General features: G+C 43.4%; 1 protein-coding gene across 3 annotated transcripts in view; it reads right to left on the bottom strand.

Annotated features, from left to right (window-relative positions):
• The window catches only part of MAP3K5 (mitogen-activated protein kinase kinase kinase 5), a 690,524-nt gene that overhangs the window by 378,940 nt on the left and 289,383 nt on the right, over positions 1-22,201 (bottom strand). For all 3 annotated transcript variants that reach the window (XM_053710886.1, XM_053710887.1, XM_053710888.1), the window contains exon 7: positions 20,965-21,135. In XM_053710886.1, coding sequence (XP_053566861.1) covers positions 20,965-21,135 — 171 coding nt within the window. The remainder of the gene's footprint in view (positions 1-20,964; positions 21,136-22,201) is intronic.

Raw genomic sequence — 22,201 nt, 5'->3', positions numbered from 1 at the left:
TTCGTAAAAATTCTCGGGGCCGTGGCTAACCCGAAGGGAAGAGCCACAAACTGGTAATGCCTGTCTAGAAAGGCAAACCTTAGGTACCGATAATGATCTTTGTGAATCGGTATATGAAGGTAAGCATCCTTTAAGTCCACTGTGGTCGTATATTGACCCTCTTGGATCATGGGTAGGATGGTTCGAATGGTTTCCATCTTGAACGATGGTACCCTTAGGAATTTGTTTAAGATCTTTAAATCCAAGATTGGTCTGAAGGTTCCCTCTTTTTTGGGAACCACAAATAGATTTGAGTAAAATCCTTGTCCCTGTTCCGATCGCGGAACTGAGTGGATCACTCCCATGATTAAGAGGTCTTGTACACATTGTAGAAATGCCTCTCTCTTTACTAGGTTTGTTGATAACCTCGAAAGATGGAACCTCCCTTGTGGAGGAGAGGTTTTGAAATCCAGAAGGTATCCCTGAGATATAATCTTTAACGTCCAGGGATCCTGCACATCTCTTGCCCAAGCCTGGGCGAAGAGAGAAAGTCTGCCCCCCACTAAATCCGTCTCCGGATAGGGGGCCCTGTCTTAGGAGCGGGAGTAGGCTTTCTGGCCTGCTTGCCCTTGTTCCATGACTGGTTGCCTTTCCAACCCTGTCTGTAACGAGCAGTAGTTCCTTCCTGTTTTGGAGCGGAGGAAGTCGATGCTGCTCCTGCCTTGAAGTTACAAAAGGCACGAAAATTAGACAGTTTGGCCTTTGGTTTGGCCCTGTCCTGAGGAAGGGCGTGGCCCTTACCTCCCGTAATGTCAGCAATAATTTCCTTCAAGCCGGGCCCGAATAAGGTCTGCCCTTTGAAAGGAATATTAAGTAGCTTAGACTTGGAAGTTACATCCGCTGACCAGGATTTAAGCCAGAGCGCTCTGCGCGCCTGTATGGCGAATCCGGAATTTTTAGCCGTAAGTTTGGTTAGATGTACTACGGCATCTGAAACAAACGCATTAGCTTGCTTAAGGGTTCTAACTTTGCTCAAAGCCTCATCCAATGGCTCTGTGCGAATCGCCTCTTCCAGAGACTCAAACCAGAATGCCGCTGCAGCCGTGACAGGCGCAATGCATGCAAGAGGCTGCAATATAAAACCCTGTTGAACAAACATCTTCTTAAGATAACCCTCTAATTTTTTATCCATTGGATCTGAGAAAGCACAGCTATCCTCCACCGGGATAGTGGTACGCTTGGCTAACGTAGAAACTGCTCCCTCCACCTTAGGGACCGTCTGCCATAAGTCTCGTGTGGTGGCGTCTATAGGGAACATTTAAATATCGGGGGAGGGGAAAAAGGCACACCGGGTCTATCCCACTCCTTACTAATAATTTCTGTAAGTCTTTTTGGTATAGGAAAGACGTCAGTACACACCGGTACCGCATAGTATCTATCCAACCTACACTATTTCTCTGGAATTGCCACCGTGTCGCAATCATTCAGAGCCGCTAATACCTCCCCTAGTAACACACGGAGGTTCTCAAGCTTAAATTTAAAATTTGAAATTTCTGAATCCAGTCTCCCCGGATCAGAACCGTCACCGACAGAATGAAGCTCACCGTCCTCATGTTCTGCAAATTGTGACGCAGTATCAGACATGGCTCTCGTGTCATCAGCGCGCTTTGTCCTTAACCCAGAGCTATCGCGTTTGCCCCTTAATTCGGGCATATTATATAATACTTCTTTCATAACATTAGCCATATCATGTAAAGTGATTTGTAAGGGCCTAGATGTACTTGGCGTCTCAATCCTACGCATCTCCCGAGCGGGAGACGCAGGTACTGACACGTGAGGAGAGTTAGGCGGCATAACTTCCCCCTCGTTGTCTGGTGATAGTTTCTTTATCGGTACGGATTGACTTTTATTCAAAGCAATATCAATACAATTGGTACACATCGTTCTATTGGGCTCCACATTGGCTTTTGAACATGACAAACAAACAGTTTCCTCTGAATCAGACATGTTTAAACAGACTTAGCAATGAAACTAGCAAGCTTGGAAATCACTTTCAATAAGTTTACAAGCAATATAAAAAACGCTGCAGCGCTTCAAAAATACAGATATAATTAAACAATTCTTAACAAGAAGTGTATTATTAGCAGAGGATTGCACCCATTAGCAAAAGGATGATTAACCCCTCAATACCCAAAATGGATAAAACGGATATCAATTTAAGATTTAACGCTTTTAATCACAGTCAAGCACACTGTCACAGATCTGCTGTGACTGATTACCTCCCTCACAAATGAATTTTGCAGACCCCTGAGCTCTCTAGAGACGTCCTGGATCAAGGAGGAAGAAGCAGGAAGACTGTGCTAGAATTTTAACTGCGCAACAAGGCGCCAAAACAAGGTCCCTCCCACTCCTATCACAACAGTGGGAGCCCTGATATAACGGTTTCCATGCAGAAAAATATGTTAGCCATGTGGAAAAAAATCATGCCCAAAGAGATTTATCACCAAAGTACCTCACAAAAACGAATAACATGCCAGTAAACGTTTTATTAAAAAGCAACATTTTCCAATGTCATGCAAAGTTATCACTAAGCCTGCTACCAGTCGCTACCACTGCAGATAAGGCTTAAGTATTATTTCAGTTTGAACAGTATTTTCCCAGTCAAATTCTAGTCCCTAGAAAATAACTCGACTGCGCATACATTTATCAGCCTGATACCAGTTGCCACTACTGCATTTAAGGCTGTACTTACATCATACGGTAACAGCAGTATTTTCTTAGTCAATTCCATTCCCAGAAAATAAAGTACTGCACATACCTCATTTGCGGAGGACCCCGTATGCTATTCCCAGTTTCTGAAGTTACCCCACTCCTCAGAATGTCGAGAACAGACAGTGGATCTTAGTTACGCCTGCTAAGATCATAGAAAAAACGCAGGCAGTTTCTTCTTCCAAATACTGCCTGAGATAGAAAAACAGCACACTCCGGTGCCATTTAAAATAACAAACTTTTGATTGAAGAATAGATAAGTAAAAACTCCAGCTCCTCTCGCGACCTCCTTCTTTGTTGAGGGTTACAAGAGAATGACTGGGTATGACATGTGAGGGGAGGAGCTATATAGCAGCTCTGCTTGGGTGATCCTCTTGCAACTTCCTGTTGGCCTGTTGGGAAGGAGAATATATCCCATAAGTAATGGATGACCCGTGGACTGAACACACTTAACAAGAGAAATAAATCATAATCTGATACTGGATCTTAAAGTAAACAGAAAAAATGAAGCAATTGCAATATCACAGGACCAAGAAAAGTACCTGAAACTAAATAATTTTCCATAAATAAGATATAACTATATAAAGGAAAATAAATACTATTTTACTATAAAAACAATAGCATAATTAGTAGAAGTAGAGATAGCTCCAATAAATTGGAGAACCCTCCAAAATAAATTTAACTGCTGACAAAGAATATAGTTTGGAAAGAAAACCTCTGAAATCACAGAAGAATAAAAAGGCAGAAATAGTGTCAGCTAGTTTAAAAGAACTAGTTACCTTAATATCCAAAATAATCAACACCTCTTCAACAAAGAACAAATGTACTTTAATAATAATAAATTTATATAAAAAAGTAGATTTGTTAGTGTCAATATCTGATGAAGAGAATTTCTGAAAGAGAAAAAAACATCATCAGAGAAGGATAAATCAGTATGTTGTTGGTCATTTGAAACTTCAATAATTAAAAAAGAAGTGAAAAAGACCTAAAAATTGTATTAGAAGGCACGAAGTCAGACAAAGCCTTAATCAGAAAAAATATTTCTTATAAATCTTCTAAACATTTCTTGTACTTAAGAATGGAAATGTATAAAGCATAAATACTAATGGAATCTGCATGTAAAAGTATATCATAATAACTAATACAAACCATAGCTAAAGATAAACATTTATAACATTTAAAATAAATGAACTTAGCTTTGGTAGAACTGAAACTCAGTTAAGCATGTTTCCAGAAGGGGCTTCTGACTCAGGGACAATCGGAGACATCTTGCAATATGTAATAGAAAAAACAACATATAAAGCAAAATTGATCAAATTCCTTAAATGACAGTTTCAGGAATGGGAAAAAAATGCCAGTGAACAAGCTTCTAGCAACCAGAAGCAATAAATAATGAGACTTAAATAATGTGGAGACAATAGTGACGCCCATATTTTTTAGCGCCAAAAAAGACGCCCACATTATTTGGCGCCTAAATGCCAAATCCGGAACGCCGACACTTTTGGCACAAAAAACGTCAAAAATGACGCAACTTCCGGTGACACATATGACGCCGGAAACAGAAAAAATAAATTTGCAACAAAAAAGTCCGCGCCAAGAATGACGCAATAAAATGAAGCATTTTCAGCCCCTGCGAGCCTAACAGCCCACAGGGAAAAAAGTCAAATTTTAAGGTAAGAAAAAATTGATTCATATGCATTATCCCAAATATGAAACTGACTGTCTGAAATAAGGAACGTTGAACATCCTGAGTCAAGGCAAATAAATGTTTGAACACATATATTTAGAACTTTATAAAAAAGTGCCCAACCATAGCTTAGAGTGACAGAGAATTCTTTTCCACGTTCACTTTCCACCCATGCGACCTCAGAAATGCTAGAACTATCTCTGTATGAGACTTTGCATTCTGAAAACTTGACGCTTGTATCAGAATGTCGTCTAGGTACGGGGCTACCGCTATGCCTCGTGGTCTTAGTACCGCCAAAAGTGAGCCCAGAACCTTCGTAAAAATTCTCGGGGCCGTGGCTAACCCGAAGGGAAGAGCCACAAACTGGTAATGCCTGTCTAGAAAGGCAAACCTTAGGTACCGATAATGATCTTTGTGAATCGGTATATGAAGGTAAGCATCCTTTAAGTCCACTGTGGTCGTATATTGACCCTCTTGGATCATGGGTAGGATGGTTCGAATGGTTTCCATCTTGAACGATGGTACCCTTAGGAATTTGTTTAAGATCTTTAAATCCAAGATTGGTCTGAAGGTTCCCTCTTTTTTGGGAACCACAAATAGATTTGAGTAAAATCCTTGTCCCTGTTCCGATCGCGGAACTGAGTGGATCACTCCCATGATTAAGAGGTCTTGTACACATTGTAGAAATGCCTCTCTCTTTACTAGGTTTGTTGATAACCTCGAAAGATGGAACCTCCCTTGTGGAGGAGAGGTTTTGAAATCCAGAAGGTATCCCTGAGATATAATCTTTAACGTCCAGGGATCCTGCACATCTCTTGCCCAAGCCTGGGCGAAGAGAGAAAGTCTGCCCCCCACTAAATCCGTCTCCGGATAGGGGGCCCTGTCTTAGGGGCGGGAGTAGGCTTTCTGGCCTGCTTGCCCTTGTTCCATGACTGGTTGCCTTTCCAACCCTGTCTGTAACGAGCAGTAGTTCCTTCCTGTTTTGGAGCGGAGGAAGTCGATGCTGCTCCTGCCTTGAAGTTACAAAAGGCACGAAAACAGAAGATAACCCTCTAATTTTTTATCCATTGGATCTGAGAAAGCACAGCTATCCTCCACCGGGATAGTGGTACGCTTGGCTAACGTAGAAACTGCTCCCTCCACCTTAGGGACCGTCTGCCATAAGTCTCGTGTGGTGGCGTCTATAGGGAACATTTAAATATCGGGGGAGGGGAAAAAGGCACACCGGGTCTATCCCACTCCTTACTAATAATTTCTGTAAGTCTTTTTGGTATAGGAAAGACGTCAGTACACACCGGTACCGCATAGTATCTATCCAACCTACACTATTTCTCTGGAATTGCCACCGTGTCGCAATCATTCAGAGCCGCTAATACCTCCCCTAGTAACACACGGAGGTTCTCAAGCTTAAATTTAAAATTTGAAATTTCTGAATCCAGTCTCCCCGGATCAGAACCGTCACCGACAGAATGAAGCTCACCGTCCTCATGTTCTGCAAATTGTGACGCAGTATCAGACATGGCTCTCGTGTCATCAGCGCGAATTTATGTTTACCTGATAAATTACTTTCTCCAACGGTGTGTCCGGTCCACGGCGTCATCCTTACTTGTGGGATATTCTCTTCCCCAACAGGAAATGGCAAAGAGCCCAGCAAAGCTGGTCACATGATCCCTCCTAGGCTCCGCCTACCCCAGTCATTCGACCGACGTTAAGGAGGAATATTTGCATAGGAGAAACCATATGTTACCGTGGTGACTGTAGTTAAAGAAAATCAATTATCAGACCTGATTAAAAAAACCAGGGCGGGCCGTGGACCGGACACACCGTTGGAGAAAGTAATTTATCAGGTAAACATAAATTCTGTTTTCTCCAACATAGGTGTGTCCGGTCCACGGCGTCATCCTTACTTGTGGGAACCAATACCAAAGCTTTAGGACACGGATGAAGGGAGGGAGCAAATCAGGTCACCTAAATGGAAGGCACCACGGCTTGCAAAACCTTTCTCCCAAAAATAGCCTCAGAAGAAGCAAAAGTATCAAATTTGTAAAATTTAGAAAAAGTGTGCAGTGAAGACCAAGTCGCTGCCTTACATATCTGATCAACAGAAGCCTCGTTCTTGAAGGCCCATGTGGAAGCCACAGCCCTAGTGGAGTGAGCTGTGATTCTTTCAGGAGGCTGCCGTCCGGCAGTCTCATAAGCCAATCGGATAATGCTTTTAATCCAGAAGGAGAGAGAGGTAGAAGTTGCTTTTTGACCTCTCCGTTTACCAGAATAAACAACAAACAAAGACAAAGTTTGTCTGAAATCCTTAGTAGCTGCTAAGTAAAATTTGAGAGCACGAACTACATCCAAGTTGTGCAACAAACGTTCCTTCTTTGAAACTGGATTAGGACACAAAGAAGGCACAACTATCTTCTGGTTAATGTTTTTGTTAGAAACAACTTTTGGAAGAAAACCAGGTTTAGTACGCAAAACCACCTTATCTGCATGGAACACCAGATAAGGAGAAGAACACTGCAGAGCAGATAATTCTGAAACTCTTCTAGCAGAAGAAATTGCAACCAAAAACAAAACTTTCCAAGATAATAACTTAATATCAACGGAATGTAAGGGTTCAAACGGAACCCCCTGAAGAACTGAAAGAACTAGGTTGAGACTCCAAGGAGGAGTCAAAATTTTGTAAACAGGCTTGATTCTAACCAGAGCCTGAACAAAGGCTAGAACATCTGGCACAGCTGCCAGCTTTTTGTGAAGTAACACAGACAAGGCAGAAATCTGTCCCATCAAGGAACTTGCAGATAATCCTTTTTCCAATCCTTCTCGAAGGAAGGATAGACTCTTAGGAATCTTAACCTTGTCCCAAGGGAATCCTGCAGATTCACACCAACAGATATACCAAATTATGTGGTAATTTTTCTGGTTACAGGCTTTCAGGCCTGAACAAGAGTATTAATAACAGAATCTGAGAACCCTCGCTTTGATAAGATCAAGCGTTCAATCTCCAAGCAGTCAGCTGGAGTGGGTCGAACGGACCTAGAACAAGAAGGTCTCTCAAAGGTAGCTTCCATGGTGGAGCCGATGACATATTCACCAGATCTGCATACCAAGTCCTGCGTGGCCACGCAGGAGCTATCAAAATCACCGACGCCCTCTCCTGATTGATCCTGGCTACCAGCCTGGGGATGAGAGGAAAACGGCGGGAACACATAAGCTAGTTTGAAGGTCCAAGGTGCTACTAGTGCATCCACTAGAGCCGCCTTGGGATCCCTGGATCTGTACCCGTAGTAAGGAACTCTGAAGTTCTGACGAGAGGCCATCAGATCCATGTCTGGAATGCCCCACGGTTGAGTGACTTGGGCAAAGATTTCCGGATGGAGTTCCCACTCCCCCGGATGCAATGTCTGACGACTCAGAAAATCCGCTTCCCAATTTTCCACTCCTGGGATGTGGATAGCAGACAGGTGGCAGGAGTGAGACTCCGCCCATAGAATGATTTTGGTCACTTCTTCCATCGCTAGGGAACTCCTTGTTCCCCCCTGATGGTTGATGTATGAACTTGGCCCTCGCTAGCTGAGGCCAAGCTTTGAGAGCATTGAATATCGCTCTCAGTTCCAGAATATTTATCGGTAGAAGAGATTCTACCCGAGACCAAAGACCCTGAGCTTTCAGGGATCCCCAGACCGCGCCCCAGCCCATCAGACTGGCGTCGGTCGTGACAATGACCCACTCTGGTCTGCGGAAGGTCATCCCTTGTGACAGGTTGTCCAGGGACAGCCACCAACGGAATGAGTCTCTGGTCCTCTGATTTACTTGTATCTTCGGAGACAAGTCTGAATAGTCCCCATTCCACTGACTGAGCATGAACAGTTGTAATGGTCTTAGATGAATGCGCACAAAAGGAACTATGTCCATTGCCGCTACCATCAAACCTATCACTTCCATGCACTGCGCTATGGAAGGAAGAGGAACGGAATGAAGTGTTCGACAAGAGTCTAGAAGTTTTGTTTTTCTGGCTTCTGTCAGAAAAATCCTCATTTCTAAGGAGTCTATTATAGTTCCCAAGAAGGGAACCCTCGTTGACGGAGATAGAGAACTCTTTTCCACGTTCACTTTCCATCCGTGAGATCTGAGAAAGGCCAGGACAATGTCCGTGTGAGCCTTTACTTGAGGAAGGGACGACGCTCGAATCAGAATGTCGTCCAAGTAAGGTACTACAGCAATGCCCCTTGGTCTTAGCACCGCCAGAAGGGACCCTAGTACCTATGAGAAAATCCTAGGAGCAGTGGCTAATCCGAAAGAAAATGCCACGAACTGGAAATGTTTGTCCAGGAATGCAAACCTTAGGAACCGATGATGTTCCTTGTGGATAGGAATATGTAGATACGCATCCTTGAAATCCACCTTGGTCATGAATTGACCTTCCTGGATGGAAGGAAGAAGTGTTCGAATAGGTTTCCATCTTGAACGATGGAACCTTGAGAAACTTGTTCAAGATCTTGAGATCTAAGATTGGTCTGAACGTTCCCTCTTTTTTGGGAACTATGAACAGATTGGAGTAGAACCCCATCCCTTGTTCTCCTAATGGAACAGGATGAATCACTCCCATTTTTAGCAGGTCTTCTACCCAATGTAAGAATGCCTGTCTTCTTATGTGGTCTGAAGACAACTGAGACCTGTGGAACCTCCCCCTTGGAGGAAGCCCCTTGAACTCCAGAGAATAACCTTGGGAGACTATTTCTAGCGCCCAAGGATCCAGAACATCTCTTGCCCAAGCCTGAGCGAAGAGAGAGAGTCTGCCCCCCACCAGATCCGGTCCCGGATCGGGGGCCAGCATTTCATGCTGTCTTGGTAGCAGTGGCAGGTTTCCTGGCCTGCTTTCCTTGTTCCAGCCTTGCATTGGTCTCCAGGCTGGATTGGCTTGAGAAGTATTACCCTCTTGCTTAGAGGACGTAGCACTTGGGGCTGGTCCGTTTCTACGAAAGGGACGAAACTTAGGTTTATTTTTGGTCTTGAAAGACCTATCCTGAGGAAGGGCGTGGCCCTTGCCCCCAGTGATATCAGAGATAATCTCTTTCAAGTCAGGGCCAAAGAGTGTTTTCCCCTTGAAAGGAATGTCAAGCAATTTGTTCTTGGAAGACGCATCCGCTGACCAAGATTTCAACCAAAGCGCTCTGCGCGCCACGATAGCAAACCCAGAATTTTTTCGCCGCTAACCTAGCCAATTGCAAGGTGGCGTCTAGGGTGAAAGAATTAGCCAATTTGAGAGCACGGATTCTGTCCATAATCTCCTCATAAGGAGGAGAATCACTAATCGATCGCCTTTCTAGCTCATCGAACCTAGAAACACGCGGCTGCAGTGACAGGGACAATGCATGCAATTGGTTGTAGAAGGGAACCTTGCTGAACAAACATCTTTAGCAGACCTTCTAATTTTTTATCCATAGGATCTTGGAAAGCACAACTATCTTCTATGGGTATAGTGGCGCGCTTGTGTAGAGTAGAAACCGCCCCCTCGACCTTGGGGACTGTCTGCCATCAGTCCTTTCTGGGGTCGACTATAGGAAAACAATTTTATAAATATGGGGGGAGGTACTAAAGGTATACCGGGCCTGTCCCATTCTTTACTAACAATGTACGCCACCCGCTTGGATATAGGAAAAGCTTCGGGGGGCCCCGGGGCCTCTAAGAACTTTTCCATTTTACATAGTGGTTCTGGAATGACCAGATAATCACAATCATCCAAATTGGATAACACCTCCTTAAGCAGAGCGCGGAGATGTTCCAACTTAAATTTAAAAGTAATCACATCAGGTTCAGCTTGTTGAGAAATGTTTCCTGAATCTGAAATTTCTCCCTCAGACAAAACCTCCCTGGCCCCCTCAGACTGGTGTAGGGGCCCTTCAGAAACCATATCATCAGCGTTCTCATGCTCTACAGAATTTCTAAAACAGAGCAGTCGCGCTTTCGCTGATAAGTGGGCATATTGGCTAAAATGTTCTTGATAGAATTATCCATTACAGCCGTTAAATGTTGCATAGTAAGGAGTATTGGCGCACTAGATGTACTAGGGGCCTCCTGTATGGGCAAGACTGGTGTAGACGAAGGAGGGGATGATGCAATACCATGCTTACTCCCCTCACTTGAGGAATCATCTTGGGCATCATTTTACTAAATTTTTTTTTTTATGACATAAAATACATATAGTTAAATGAGAAGGAACCTTGGTTTCCCCACAGTCAGAACACAATCTATCTGGTAGTTCAGACATGTTAAACAGGCATAAACTTGATAACAAAGCACAAAAAACGTTTTAAAATAAAACCGTTACTGTCACTTTAAATTTTAAACTAAACACACTTTATTACTGCAATTGCGAAAAAGTATGAAGGAATTGTTCAAAATTCACCAAAATTTCACCACAGTGTCTTAAAGCCTTAAAAGTATTGCACACCAAATTTGGAAGCTTTAACCCTTAAAATAACGGAACCGGAGCCGTTTTTATCTTTAACCCCTTTACAGTCCCTGGTATCTGCTTTGCTGAGACCCAACCAAGCCCAAAGGGGAATACGATACCAAATGACGCCTTCAGAAAGTCTTTTCTATGTATCAGAGCTCCACACACATGCGACTGCATGTCATGCTGTCCTCAAAAACAAGTGCGCAATACCGGCGCGAAAATGAGGCTCTGACTTATGATTAGGGAAAGCCCCTAGAGAATAAGGTGTCTAAAACAGTGCCTGCCGATATAATCTTATCAAAATACCCAGATTAAATGATTCCTCAAGGCTAAATATGTGTTATATATGAATCGATTTAGCCCAGAAAATGTCTACAGTCTTAACAAGCCCTTGTGAAGCCCTTATTTACTCTGTAATAAACATGGCTTACCGGATCCCATAGGGAAAATGACAGCTTCCAGCATTACATCGTCTTGTTAGAATGTGTCATACCTCAAGCAGCAAAGAGACTGCACACTGTTCCCCCAACTGAAGTTAATTGCTCTCAACAGTCCTGTGTGGAACAGCCATCGATTTTAGTTACGGTTGCTAAAATCATTTTCCTCATACAAACAGAAATCTTCATCTCTTTTCTGTTTCAGAGTAAATAGTACATACCAGCACTATTTTAAAATAACAAACTCTTGATTGAATAATAAAAACTACAGTTAAACACTAAAAAACTCTAAGCCATCTCCGTGGAGATGTTGCCTGTACAACGGCAAAGAGAATGACTGGGGTAGGCGGAGCCTAGGAGGGATCATGTGACCAGCTTTGCTGGGCTCTTTGCCATTTCCTGTTGGGGAAGAGAATATCCCACAAGTAAGGATGACGCCGTGGACCGGACACACCTATGTTGGAGAAAATACAGATATAATTAAACAATTCTTAACAAGAAGTGTATTATTAGCAGAGGATTGCACCCATTAGCAAAAGGATGATTAACCCCTCAATACCCAAAATGGATAAAACGGATATCAATTTAAGATTTAACGCTTTTAATCACAGTCAAGCACACTGTCACAGATCTGCTGTGACTGATTACCTCCCTCACAAATGAATTTTGCAGACCCCTGAGCTCTCTAGAGACGTCCTGGATCAAGGAGGAAGAAGCAGGAAGACTGTGCTAGAATTTTAACTGCGCAACAAGGCGCCAAAACAAGGTCCCTCCCACTCCTATCACAACAGTGGGAGCCCTGATATAACGGTTTCCATGCAGAAAACAGAATTTATGTTTACCTGATAAATTACTTTCTCCAACGGTGTGTCCGGTCCACGGCGTCATCCTTACTTGTGGGATATTCTCTTCCCCAACAGGAAATGGCAAAGAGCCCAGCAAAGCTGGTCACATGATCCCTCCTAGGCTCCGCCTACCCCAGTCATTCGACCGACGTTAAGGAGGAATATTTGCATAGGAGAAACCATATGGTACCGTGGTGACTGTAGTTAAAGAAAATAAATTATCAGACCTGATTAAAAAAACCAGGGCGGGCCGTGGACCGGACACACCGTTGGAGAAAGTAATTTATCAGGTAAACATAAATTCTGTTTTCTCCAACATAGGTGTGTCCGGTCCACGGCGTCATCCTTACTTGTGGGAACCAATACCAAAGCTTTAGGACACGGATGAAGGGAGGGAGCAAATCAGGTCACCTAAATGGAAGGCACCACGGCTTGCAAAACCTTTCTCCCAAAAATAGCCTCAGAAGAAGCAAAAGTATCAAACTTGTAAAATTTGGTAAAAGTGTGCAGTGAAGACCAAGTCGCTGCCCTACATATCTGATCAACAGAAGTCTCGTTCTTGAAGGCCCAAGTGGAAGCCACAGCCCTAGTGGAATGAGCTGTGATTCTTTCGGGAGGCTGCCGTCCGGCAGTCTCGTAAGCCAATCTGATGATGCTTTTAATCCAAAAAGAGAGAGAGGTAGAAGTTGCTTTTTGACCTCTCCTTTTACCGGAATAAACAACAAACAAGGAAGATGTTTGTCTAAAATCCTTTGTAGCATCCAAATAGAATTTTAGAGCGCGAACAACATCCAAATTGTGCAACAAACGTTCCTTCTTTGAAACTGGTTTCGGACACAGAGAAGGTACGATAATCTCCTGGTTAATGTTTTTGTTAGAAACAACTTTTGGAAGAAAACCAGGTTTAGTACGTAAAACCACCTTATCTGCATGGAACACCAGATAAGGAGGAGAACACTGCAGAGCAGATAATTCTGAAACTCTTCTGGCAGAAGAAATTGCAACTAAAAACAAAACTTTCCAAGATAATAACTTAATATCAACGGAATGCAAGGGTTCAAACGGAACCCCCTGAAGAACTGAAAGAACTAAATTGAGACTCCAAGGAGGAGTCAAAGGTTTGTAAACAGGCTTGATTCTAACCAGAGCCTGAACAAAGGCTTGAACATCTGGCACAGCAGCCAGTTTTTTGTGAAGTAACACCGACAAGGCAGAAATCTGTCCCTTCAGGGAACTTGCAGATAATCCCTTTTCCAATCCTTCTTGAAGGAAGGATAGAATCCTAGGAATCTTAACCTTGTCCCAAGGGAATCCTTTAGATTCACACCAACAGATATATTTTTTCCAAATTTTGTGGTAAATCTTTCTAGTTACAGGCTTTCTGGCCTGAACAAGAGTATCGATAACAGAATCTGAGAACCCTCGTTTCGATAAAATCAAGCGTTCAATCTCCAAGCAGTCAGCTGGAGTGAAACCAGATTCGGATGTTCGAACGGACCCTGAACAAGCAGGTCTCGTCTCAAAGGTAGCTTCCAAGGTGGAGCCGATGACATATTCACCAGATCTGCATACCAAGTCCTGCGTGGCCACGCAGGAGCTATCAAGATCACCGACGCCCTCTCCTGATTGATCCTGGCTATGCATCCACTAGAGCCGCCTTGGGATCCCTGGATCTGGACCCGTAGCAAGGAACTTTGAAGTTCTGACGAGAGGCCATCAGATCCATGTCTGGAATGCCCCACAGCTGAGTGACTTGGGCAAAGATTTCCGGATGGAGTTCCCACTCCCCCGGATGCAATGTCTGACGACTCAGAAAATCCGCTTCCCAATTTTCCACTCCTGGGATGTGGATAGCAGACAGGTGGCAGGAGTGAGACTCCGCCCATAGAATGATTTTGGTCACTTCTTCCATCGCTAGGGAACTCCTTGTTCCCCCCTGATGGTTGATGTACGCAACAGTTGTCATGTTGTCTGATTGAAACCGTATGAACTTGGCCCTCGCTAGCTGAGGCCAAGCCTTGAGAGCATTGAATATCGCTCTCAGTTCCAGAATATTTATCGGTAGAAGAGATTCTTCCCGAGACCAAAGACCCTGAGCTTTCAGGGCTCCCCAGACCGCGCCCCAGCCCATCAGACTGGCGTCGGTCGTGACAATGACCCACTCTGGTCTGCGGAATGTCATCCCTTGTGACAGGTTGTCCAGGGACAGCCACCAACGGAGTGAGTCTCTGGTCCTCTGATTTACTTGTATCTTCGGAGACAAGTCTGTATAGTCCCCATTCCACTGACTGAGCATGCACAGTTGTAATGGTCTTAGATGAATGCGCGCAAAAGGAACTATGTCCATTGCCGCTACCATCAACCCGATCACTTCCATGCACTGAGCTATGGAAGGAAGAGGAACGGAATGAAGTATCCGACAAGAGTCTAGAAGTTTTGTTTTTCTGGCCTCTGTCAGAAAAATCCTCATTTCTAAGGAGTCTATTATTGTTCCCAAGAAGGGAACCCTTGTTGACGGGGATAGAGAACTCTTTTCCACGTTCACTTTCCATCCGTGAGATCTGAGAAAGGCCAGGACAATGTCCGTGTGAGCCTTTGCTTGAGGAAGGGACGACGCTTGAATCAGAATGTCGTCCAAGTAAGGTACTACAGCAATGCCCCTTGGTCTTAGCACAGCTAGAAGGGACCCTAGTACTTTTGTGAAAATCCTTGGAGCAGTGGCTAATCCGAAAGGAAGCGCCACGAACTGGTAATGTTTGTCCAGGAATGCGAACCTTAGGAACCGATGATGTTCCTTGTGGATAGGAATATGTAGATACGCATCCTTTAAATCCACCGTGGTCATGAATTGACCTTCCTGGATGGAAGGAAGAATAGTTCGAATGGTTTCCATCTTGAACGATGGAACCTTGAGAAACTTGTTTAAGATCTTGAGATCTAAGATTGGTCTGAACGTTCCCTCTTTTTTGGGAACTATGAACAGATTGGAGTAGAACCCCATCCCTTGTTCTCTTAATGGAACAGGATGAATCACTCCCATTTTTAACAGGTCTTCTACACAATGTAAGAATGCCTGTCTTTTTATGTGGTCTGAAGACAACTGAGACCTGTGGAACCTCCCCCTTGGGGGAAGTCCCTTGAATTCCAGAAGATAACCTTGGGAGACTATTTCTAGCGCCCAAGGATCCAGAACATCTCTTGCCCAAGCCTGAGCGAAGAGAGAGAGTCTGCCCCCCACCAGATCCGGTCCCGGATCGGGGGCCAACATTTCATGCTGTCTTGGTAGCAGTGGCAGGTTTCTTGGCCTGCTTTCCCTTGTTCCAGCCCTGCATTGGTCTCCAAGCTGGCTTGGCTTGAGAAGTATTACCCTCTTGCTTAGAGGACGTAGCACCTTGGGCTGGTCCGTTTCTACGAAAGGGACGAAAATTAGGTTTATTTTTTGCCTTGAAAGGCCGATCCTGAGGAAGGGCGTGGCCCTTACCCCCAGTGATATCAGAGATAATCTCTTTCAAGTCAGGGCCAAACAGCGTTTTCCCCTTGAAAGGAATGTTAAGTAGCTTGTTCTTGGAAGACGCATCAGCCGACCAAGATTTCAACCAAAGCGCTCTGCGCGCCACAATAGCAAACCCAGAATTCTTAGCCGCTAACCTAGCCAATTGCAAAGTGGCGTCTAGGGTGAAAGAATTAGCCAATTTGAGAGCATTGATTCTGTCCATAATCTCCTCAAAAGGAGGAGACTCACTATCGACCGCCTTTATCAGATCATCGAACCAGAAACATGCGGCTGTAGCGACAGGGACAATGCATGAAATTGGTTGTAGAAGGTAACCTTGCTGAACAAACATCTTTTTAAGCAAACCTTCTAATTTTTTATCCATAGGATCTTTGAAAGCACAACTATCCTCTATGGGTATAGTGGTGCGTTTGTTTAAAGTGGAAACCGCTCCCTCGACCTTGGGGACTGTCTGCCATAAGTCCTTTCTGGGGTCGACCATAGGAAACAATTTTTTAAATATGGGGGGAGGGACGAAAGGAATACCGGGCCTTTCCCATTCCTTGTTAACAATGTCCGCCACCCGCTTGGGTATAGGAAAAGCTTCTGGGAGCCCCGGCACCTCTAGGAACGTGTCCATTTTACATAGTTTCTCTGGGATGACCAACTTGTCACAATCATCCAAAGTGGATAATACCTCCTTAAGCAGAATGCGGAGATGTTCCAACTTAAATTTAAATGCAATCACATCAGGTTCAGCCTGTTGAGAAATGTTCCCTGAATCAGTAATTTCTCCCTCAGACAAAACCTCCCTGGCCCCATCAGACTGGGTTAGGGGCCCTTCGGAAATATTATTATCAGCGTCGTCATGCTCTTCAGTATCTAAAACAGAGCAGCCGCGCTTACGCTGATAAGTGTTCATTTTGGCTAAAATGTTTTTGACAGAATTATCCATTACAGCCGTTAATTGTTGCATAGTAAGGAGTATTGGCGCGCTAGATGTACTAGGGGCCTCCTGAGTGGGCAAGACTCGTGTAGACGAAGGAGGGAATGATGCAGTACCATGCTTACTCCCCTCACTTGAGGAATCATCTTGGGCATCATTGTCATTATCACATAAATCACATTTATTTAAATGAATAGGAATTCTGGCTTCCCCACATTCAGAACACAGTCTATCTGGAAGTTCAGACATGTTAAACAGGCATAAACTTGATAACAAAGTACAAAAAACGTTTTAAAATAAAACCGTTACTGTCACTTTAAATTTTAAACTGAACACACTTTATTACTGCAATTGCGAAAAAACATGAAGGAATTGTTCAAAATTCACCAAATTTTCACCACAGTGTCTTAAAGCCTTAAAAGTATTGCACACCAAATTTGGAAGCTTTAACCCTTAAAATAACGGAACCGGAGCCGTTTTGAACTTTAACCCCTTTACAGTCCCTGGTATCTGCTTTGCTGAGACCCAACCAAGCCCAAAGGGGAATACGATACCAAATGACGCCTTCAGAAAGTCTTTTCTAAGTATCAGAGCTCCTCTCACATGCGACTGCATGCCATGCCTCTCAAAAACAAGTGCGCAACACCGGCGCGAAAATGAGGCTCTGCTTATGCTTTGGGAAAGCCCCTAAAGAATAAGGTGTCTAATACAGTGCCTGCCGATATTATTATATCAAAATACCCAGATAAAATGATTCCTCAAGGCTAAATATGTGTTAATAATGAATCGATTTAGCCCAGAAAAAGTCTACAGTCTTAATAAGCCCTTGTGAAGCCCTTATTTACTTGCTGAATAAACATGGCTTACCGGATCCCATAGGGAAAATGACAGCTTCCAGCATTACATCGTCTTGTTAGAATGTGTCATACCTCAAGCAGCAAGAGACTGCACACTGTTCCCCCAACTGAAGTTAATTGCTCTCAACAGTCCTGTGTGGAACAGCCATGGATTTTAGTGACGGTTGCTAAAATCATTTTCCTCATACAAACAGAAATCTTCATCTCTTTTCTGTTTCTGAGTAAATAGTACATACCAGCACTATTTCAAAATAACAAACTCTTGATTGAATAATAAAAACTACAGTTAAACACTAAAAAACTCTAAGCCATCTCCGTGGAGATGTTGCCTGTACAACGGCAAAGAGAATGACTGGGGTAGGCGGAGCCTAGGAGGGATCATGTGACCAGCTTTGCTGGGCTCTTTGCCATTTCCTGTTGGGGAAGAGAATATCCCACAAGTAAGGATGACGCCGTGGACCGGACACACCTATGTTGGAGAAAAATATGTTAGCCATGTGGAAAAAAATCATGCCCAAAGAGATTTATCACCAAAGTACCTCACAAAAACGAATAACATGCCAGTAAACGTTTTATTAAAAAGCAACATTTTCCAATGTCATGCAAAGTTATCACTAAGCCTGCTACCAGTCGCTACCACTGCAGATAAGGCTTAAGTATTATTTCAGTTTGAACAGTATTTTCCCAGTCAAATTCTAGTCCCTAGAAAATAACTCGACTGCGCATACATTTATCAGCCTGATACCAGTTGCCACTACTGCATTTAAGGCTGTACTTACATCATACGGTAACAGCAGTATTTTCTTAGTCAATTCCATTCCCAGAAAATAAAGTACTGCACATACCTCATTTGCGGAGGACCCCGTATGCTATTCCCAGTTTCTGAAGTTACCCCACTCCTCAGAATGTCGAGAACAGACAGTGGATCTTAGTTACGCCTGCTAAGATCATAGAAAAAACGCAGGCAGTTTCTTCTTCCAAATACTGCCTGAGATAGAAAAACAGCACACTCCGGTGCCATTTAAAATAACAAACTTTTGATTGAAGAATAGATAAGTAAAAACTCCAGCTCCTCTCGCGACCTCCTTCTTTGTTGAGGGTTACAAGAGAATGACTGGGTATGACATGTGAGGGGAGGAGCTATATAGCAGCTCTGCTTGGGTGATCCTCTTGCAACTTCCTGTTGGCCTGTTGGGAAGGAGAATATATCCCATAAGTAATGGATGACCCGTGGACTGAACACACTTAACAAGAGAAATAAATCATAATCTGATACTGGATCTTAAAGTAAACAGAAAAAATGAAGCAATTGCAATATCACAAGACCAAGAAAAGTACCTGAAACTAAATAATTTTCCATAAATAAGATATAACTATATAAAGGAAAATAAATACTATTTTACTATAAAAACAATAGCATAATTAGTAGAAGTAGAGATAGCTCCAATAAATTGGAGAACCCTCCAAAATAAATTTAACTGCTGACAAAGAATATAGTTTGGAAAGAAAACCTCTGAAATCACAGAAGAATAAAAAGGCAGAAATAGTGTCAGCTAGTTTAAAAGAACTAGTTACCTTAATATCCAAAATAATCAACACCTCTTCAACAAAGAACAAATGTACTTTAATAATAATAAATTTATATAAAAAAGTAGATTTGTTAGTGTCAATATCTGATGAAGAGAATTTCTGAAAGAGAAAAAAACATCATCAGAGAAGGATAAATCAGTATGTTGTTGGTCATTTGAAACTTCAATAATTAAAAAAGAAGTGAAAAAGACCTAAAAATTGTATTAGAAGGCACGAAGTCAGACAAAGCCTTAATCAGAAAAAATATTTCTTATAAATCTTCTAAACATTTCTTGTACTTAAGAATGGAAATGTATAAAGCATAAATACTAATGGAATCTGCATGTAAAAGTATATCATAATAACTAATACAAACCATAGCTAAAGATAAACATTTATAACATTTAAAATAAATGAACTTAGCTTTGGTAGAACTGAAACTCAGTTAAGCATGTTTCCAGAAGGGGCTTCTGACTCAGGGACAATCGGAGACATCTTGCAATATGTAATAGAAAAAACAACATATAAAGCAAAATTGATCAAATTCCTTAAATGACAGTTTCAGGAATGGGAAAAAAATGCCAGTGAACAAGCTTCTAGCAACCAGAAGCAATAAATAATGAGACTTAAATAATGTGGAGACAATAGTGACGCCCATATTTTTTAGCGCCAAAAAAGACGCCCACATTATTTGGCGCCTAAATGCCAAATCCGGAACGCCGACACTTTTGGCACAAAAAACGTCAAAAATGATGCAACTTCCGGTGACACATATGACGCCGGAAACAGAAAAAATAAATTTGCAACAAAAAAGTCCGCGCCAAGAATGACGCAATAAAATGAAGCATTTTCAGCCCCTGCGAGCCTAACAGCCCACAGGGAAAAAAGTCAAATTTTAAGGTAAGAAAAAAATGATTCATATGCATTATCCCAAATATGAAACTGACTGTCTGAAATAAGGAACGTTGAACATCCTGAGTCAAGGCAAATAAATGTTTGAACACATATATTTAGAACTTTATAAAAAAGTGCCCAACCATAGCTTAGAGTGTCACAGAAAATAAGACTTACTTACCCCAGGACACTCATCTACATGTTGTAGAAAGCCAAACTAGTACTGAAACGAAAATCAGCAGAGGTAATGGTATATATGAGTATATCGTCGATCTGAAAAGGGAGGTAAGAGATGAATCTCTACGACCGATAACAGAGAACCTATGAAATAGACCCCGTAGAAGGAGATCATTGAATTCAAATAGGCAATACTCTCCTCACATCCCTCTGACATTCACTGCACGCTGAGAGGAAAACCGGGCTCCAACCTGCTGCGGAGCGCATATCAACGTAGAATCTAGCACAAACTTACTTCATCACCTCCATAGGAGGCAAAGTTTGTAAAACTGATTTGTGGGTGTGGTGAGGGGTGTATTTATAGGCATTTTGAGGTTTGGGAAACTTTGCCCCTCCTGGTAGGAATGTATATCCCATACGTCACTAGCTCATGGACTCTTGCTAATTACATGAAAGAAATAGAGGGTAGTTGAGAGGTTGCTCCCCAACTTGCCTATTATGCCTAGAGATGAATATGTTAGACATTATATATGTACCTATTTCATTGAGTAACCTGTATGTTGTATATTTCTTTTTACCCTCAATAAAAATATAATTAAAAAAAAAAAAAAAAAGTGCCATGTGGGGAGAGTACGGATTGGAGAACTATTCAAAACTTTAGACACAGAAAAATAGACTTTTGAAGTGGGTGGCAGAGTGCAGGATATTTTAATTTCATATCTATATTAAAAAGCAAGTTATAGCGCATCCTCTTTTTAACTGATGTATTGAACTCCATCTAAAATATCACAAATATTCCAGATCTGATTTTAAAATGGGGAGGGTTTACCATCACTTTAATACTAAATGCTTACCAGGAAATACCATTGTCTCTACTTTCTATATCCATGAAGTTTGAGTCCAAGAATATATCTTTATAGATCCTTCCCATCAGGCAGTACAGGTCCGAAGCTATTGGTTCTTCTTGATGTACTAGTGGCCTCATTATTTCTAGGGCTTTTTTCCTGTCCCCTGGAAGATTTCTCCTACAGAAAATAAAGAAGATTGTACAATTTATTAAATAGTTTTTATGGTTTTATACAGACAGTATATATATATATATATATATATATATATATATATATATCCTATATTATAAAAGGCCAAGTGTTTGTCTGAAGCCGTCATGCGCAGTAGAGACAAACACTTGGCCTTGAGATAGGGAGCGCGAGGTACACAGCATACAAGCAGCTGTGAGATAGGGAGCGCGAGGTACACAAACAGCTGTGAGGTCTGCTGCGTGAGAAGCGGCCACGCGCTCCCCAGACCTCACAGCTGTTTGTGGCCGGGTGTCGCGAGGGGCGTGGCCGGGCGGGGTCCCGCGATGTGAACACAGAGCCAGAGAGGGAGCGAGAGAGACAAGGGGGGGGGGGGGGGGGGGAAGAGAGACAAAGGGGGGGGGGGAAGAGAGACAAAGGGGGGGGGAAGAGAGACAAAGGGGGGGGGGGGAGAGAGACAAAGGGGGGGGGGGAAGAGAGACAAAGGGGGGGGGGGAGAGAGACAAAGGGGGGGGGGGAAGAGAGACAAAGGGGGGGGGGAAGAGAGACAAAGGGGGGGGGGAAGAGAGACAAAGGGGGGGGGAAGAGAGACAAAGGGGGGGGGAAGAGAGACAAAGGGGGGGGAGAGAGACAAAGGGGGGGAGAGAGACAAAGGGGGGGAGAGAGACAAAGGGGGGGAGAGAGACAAAGGGGGGGAAGAGAGACAAAGGGGGGGGGAGAGAGACAAAGGGGGGCAAAGGGGGGGAAGAGACAAAGGGGGGAGAGAGACAAAGGGGGGAGAGAGACAAAGGGGGGGGAGAGACAAAGGGGGGGGGGAGAGACAAAGGGGGGGAGAGAGACAAAGGGGGGGGGGGAGAGACAAAGGGGGGGAGAGAGACAAAGGGGGGGAGAGAGACAAAGGGGGAGAGAGACAAAGGGGGGGGAGAGACAAAGGGGGGGGAGAGAGACAAAGGGGGGGGGAGAGACAAAGGGGGGGGGAGGAGACAAAGGGGGAGAGAGACAAGGGGGGGGGAGAGAGACAAAGGGGGGGGGGAGAACAACGGGGGAGAGAAAG

This window comes from Bombina bombina, chromosome 4 (assembly GCF_027579735.1).
Source record: "Bombina bombina isolate aBomBom1 chromosome 4, aBomBom1.pri, whole genome shotgun sequence".
NCBI classification, from domain to species: domain Eukaryota; kingdom Metazoa; phylum Chordata; class Amphibia; order Anura; family Bombinatoridae; genus Bombina; species Bombina bombina.
This window is presented reverse-complemented; position numbering and strand designations above follow the sequence as displayed.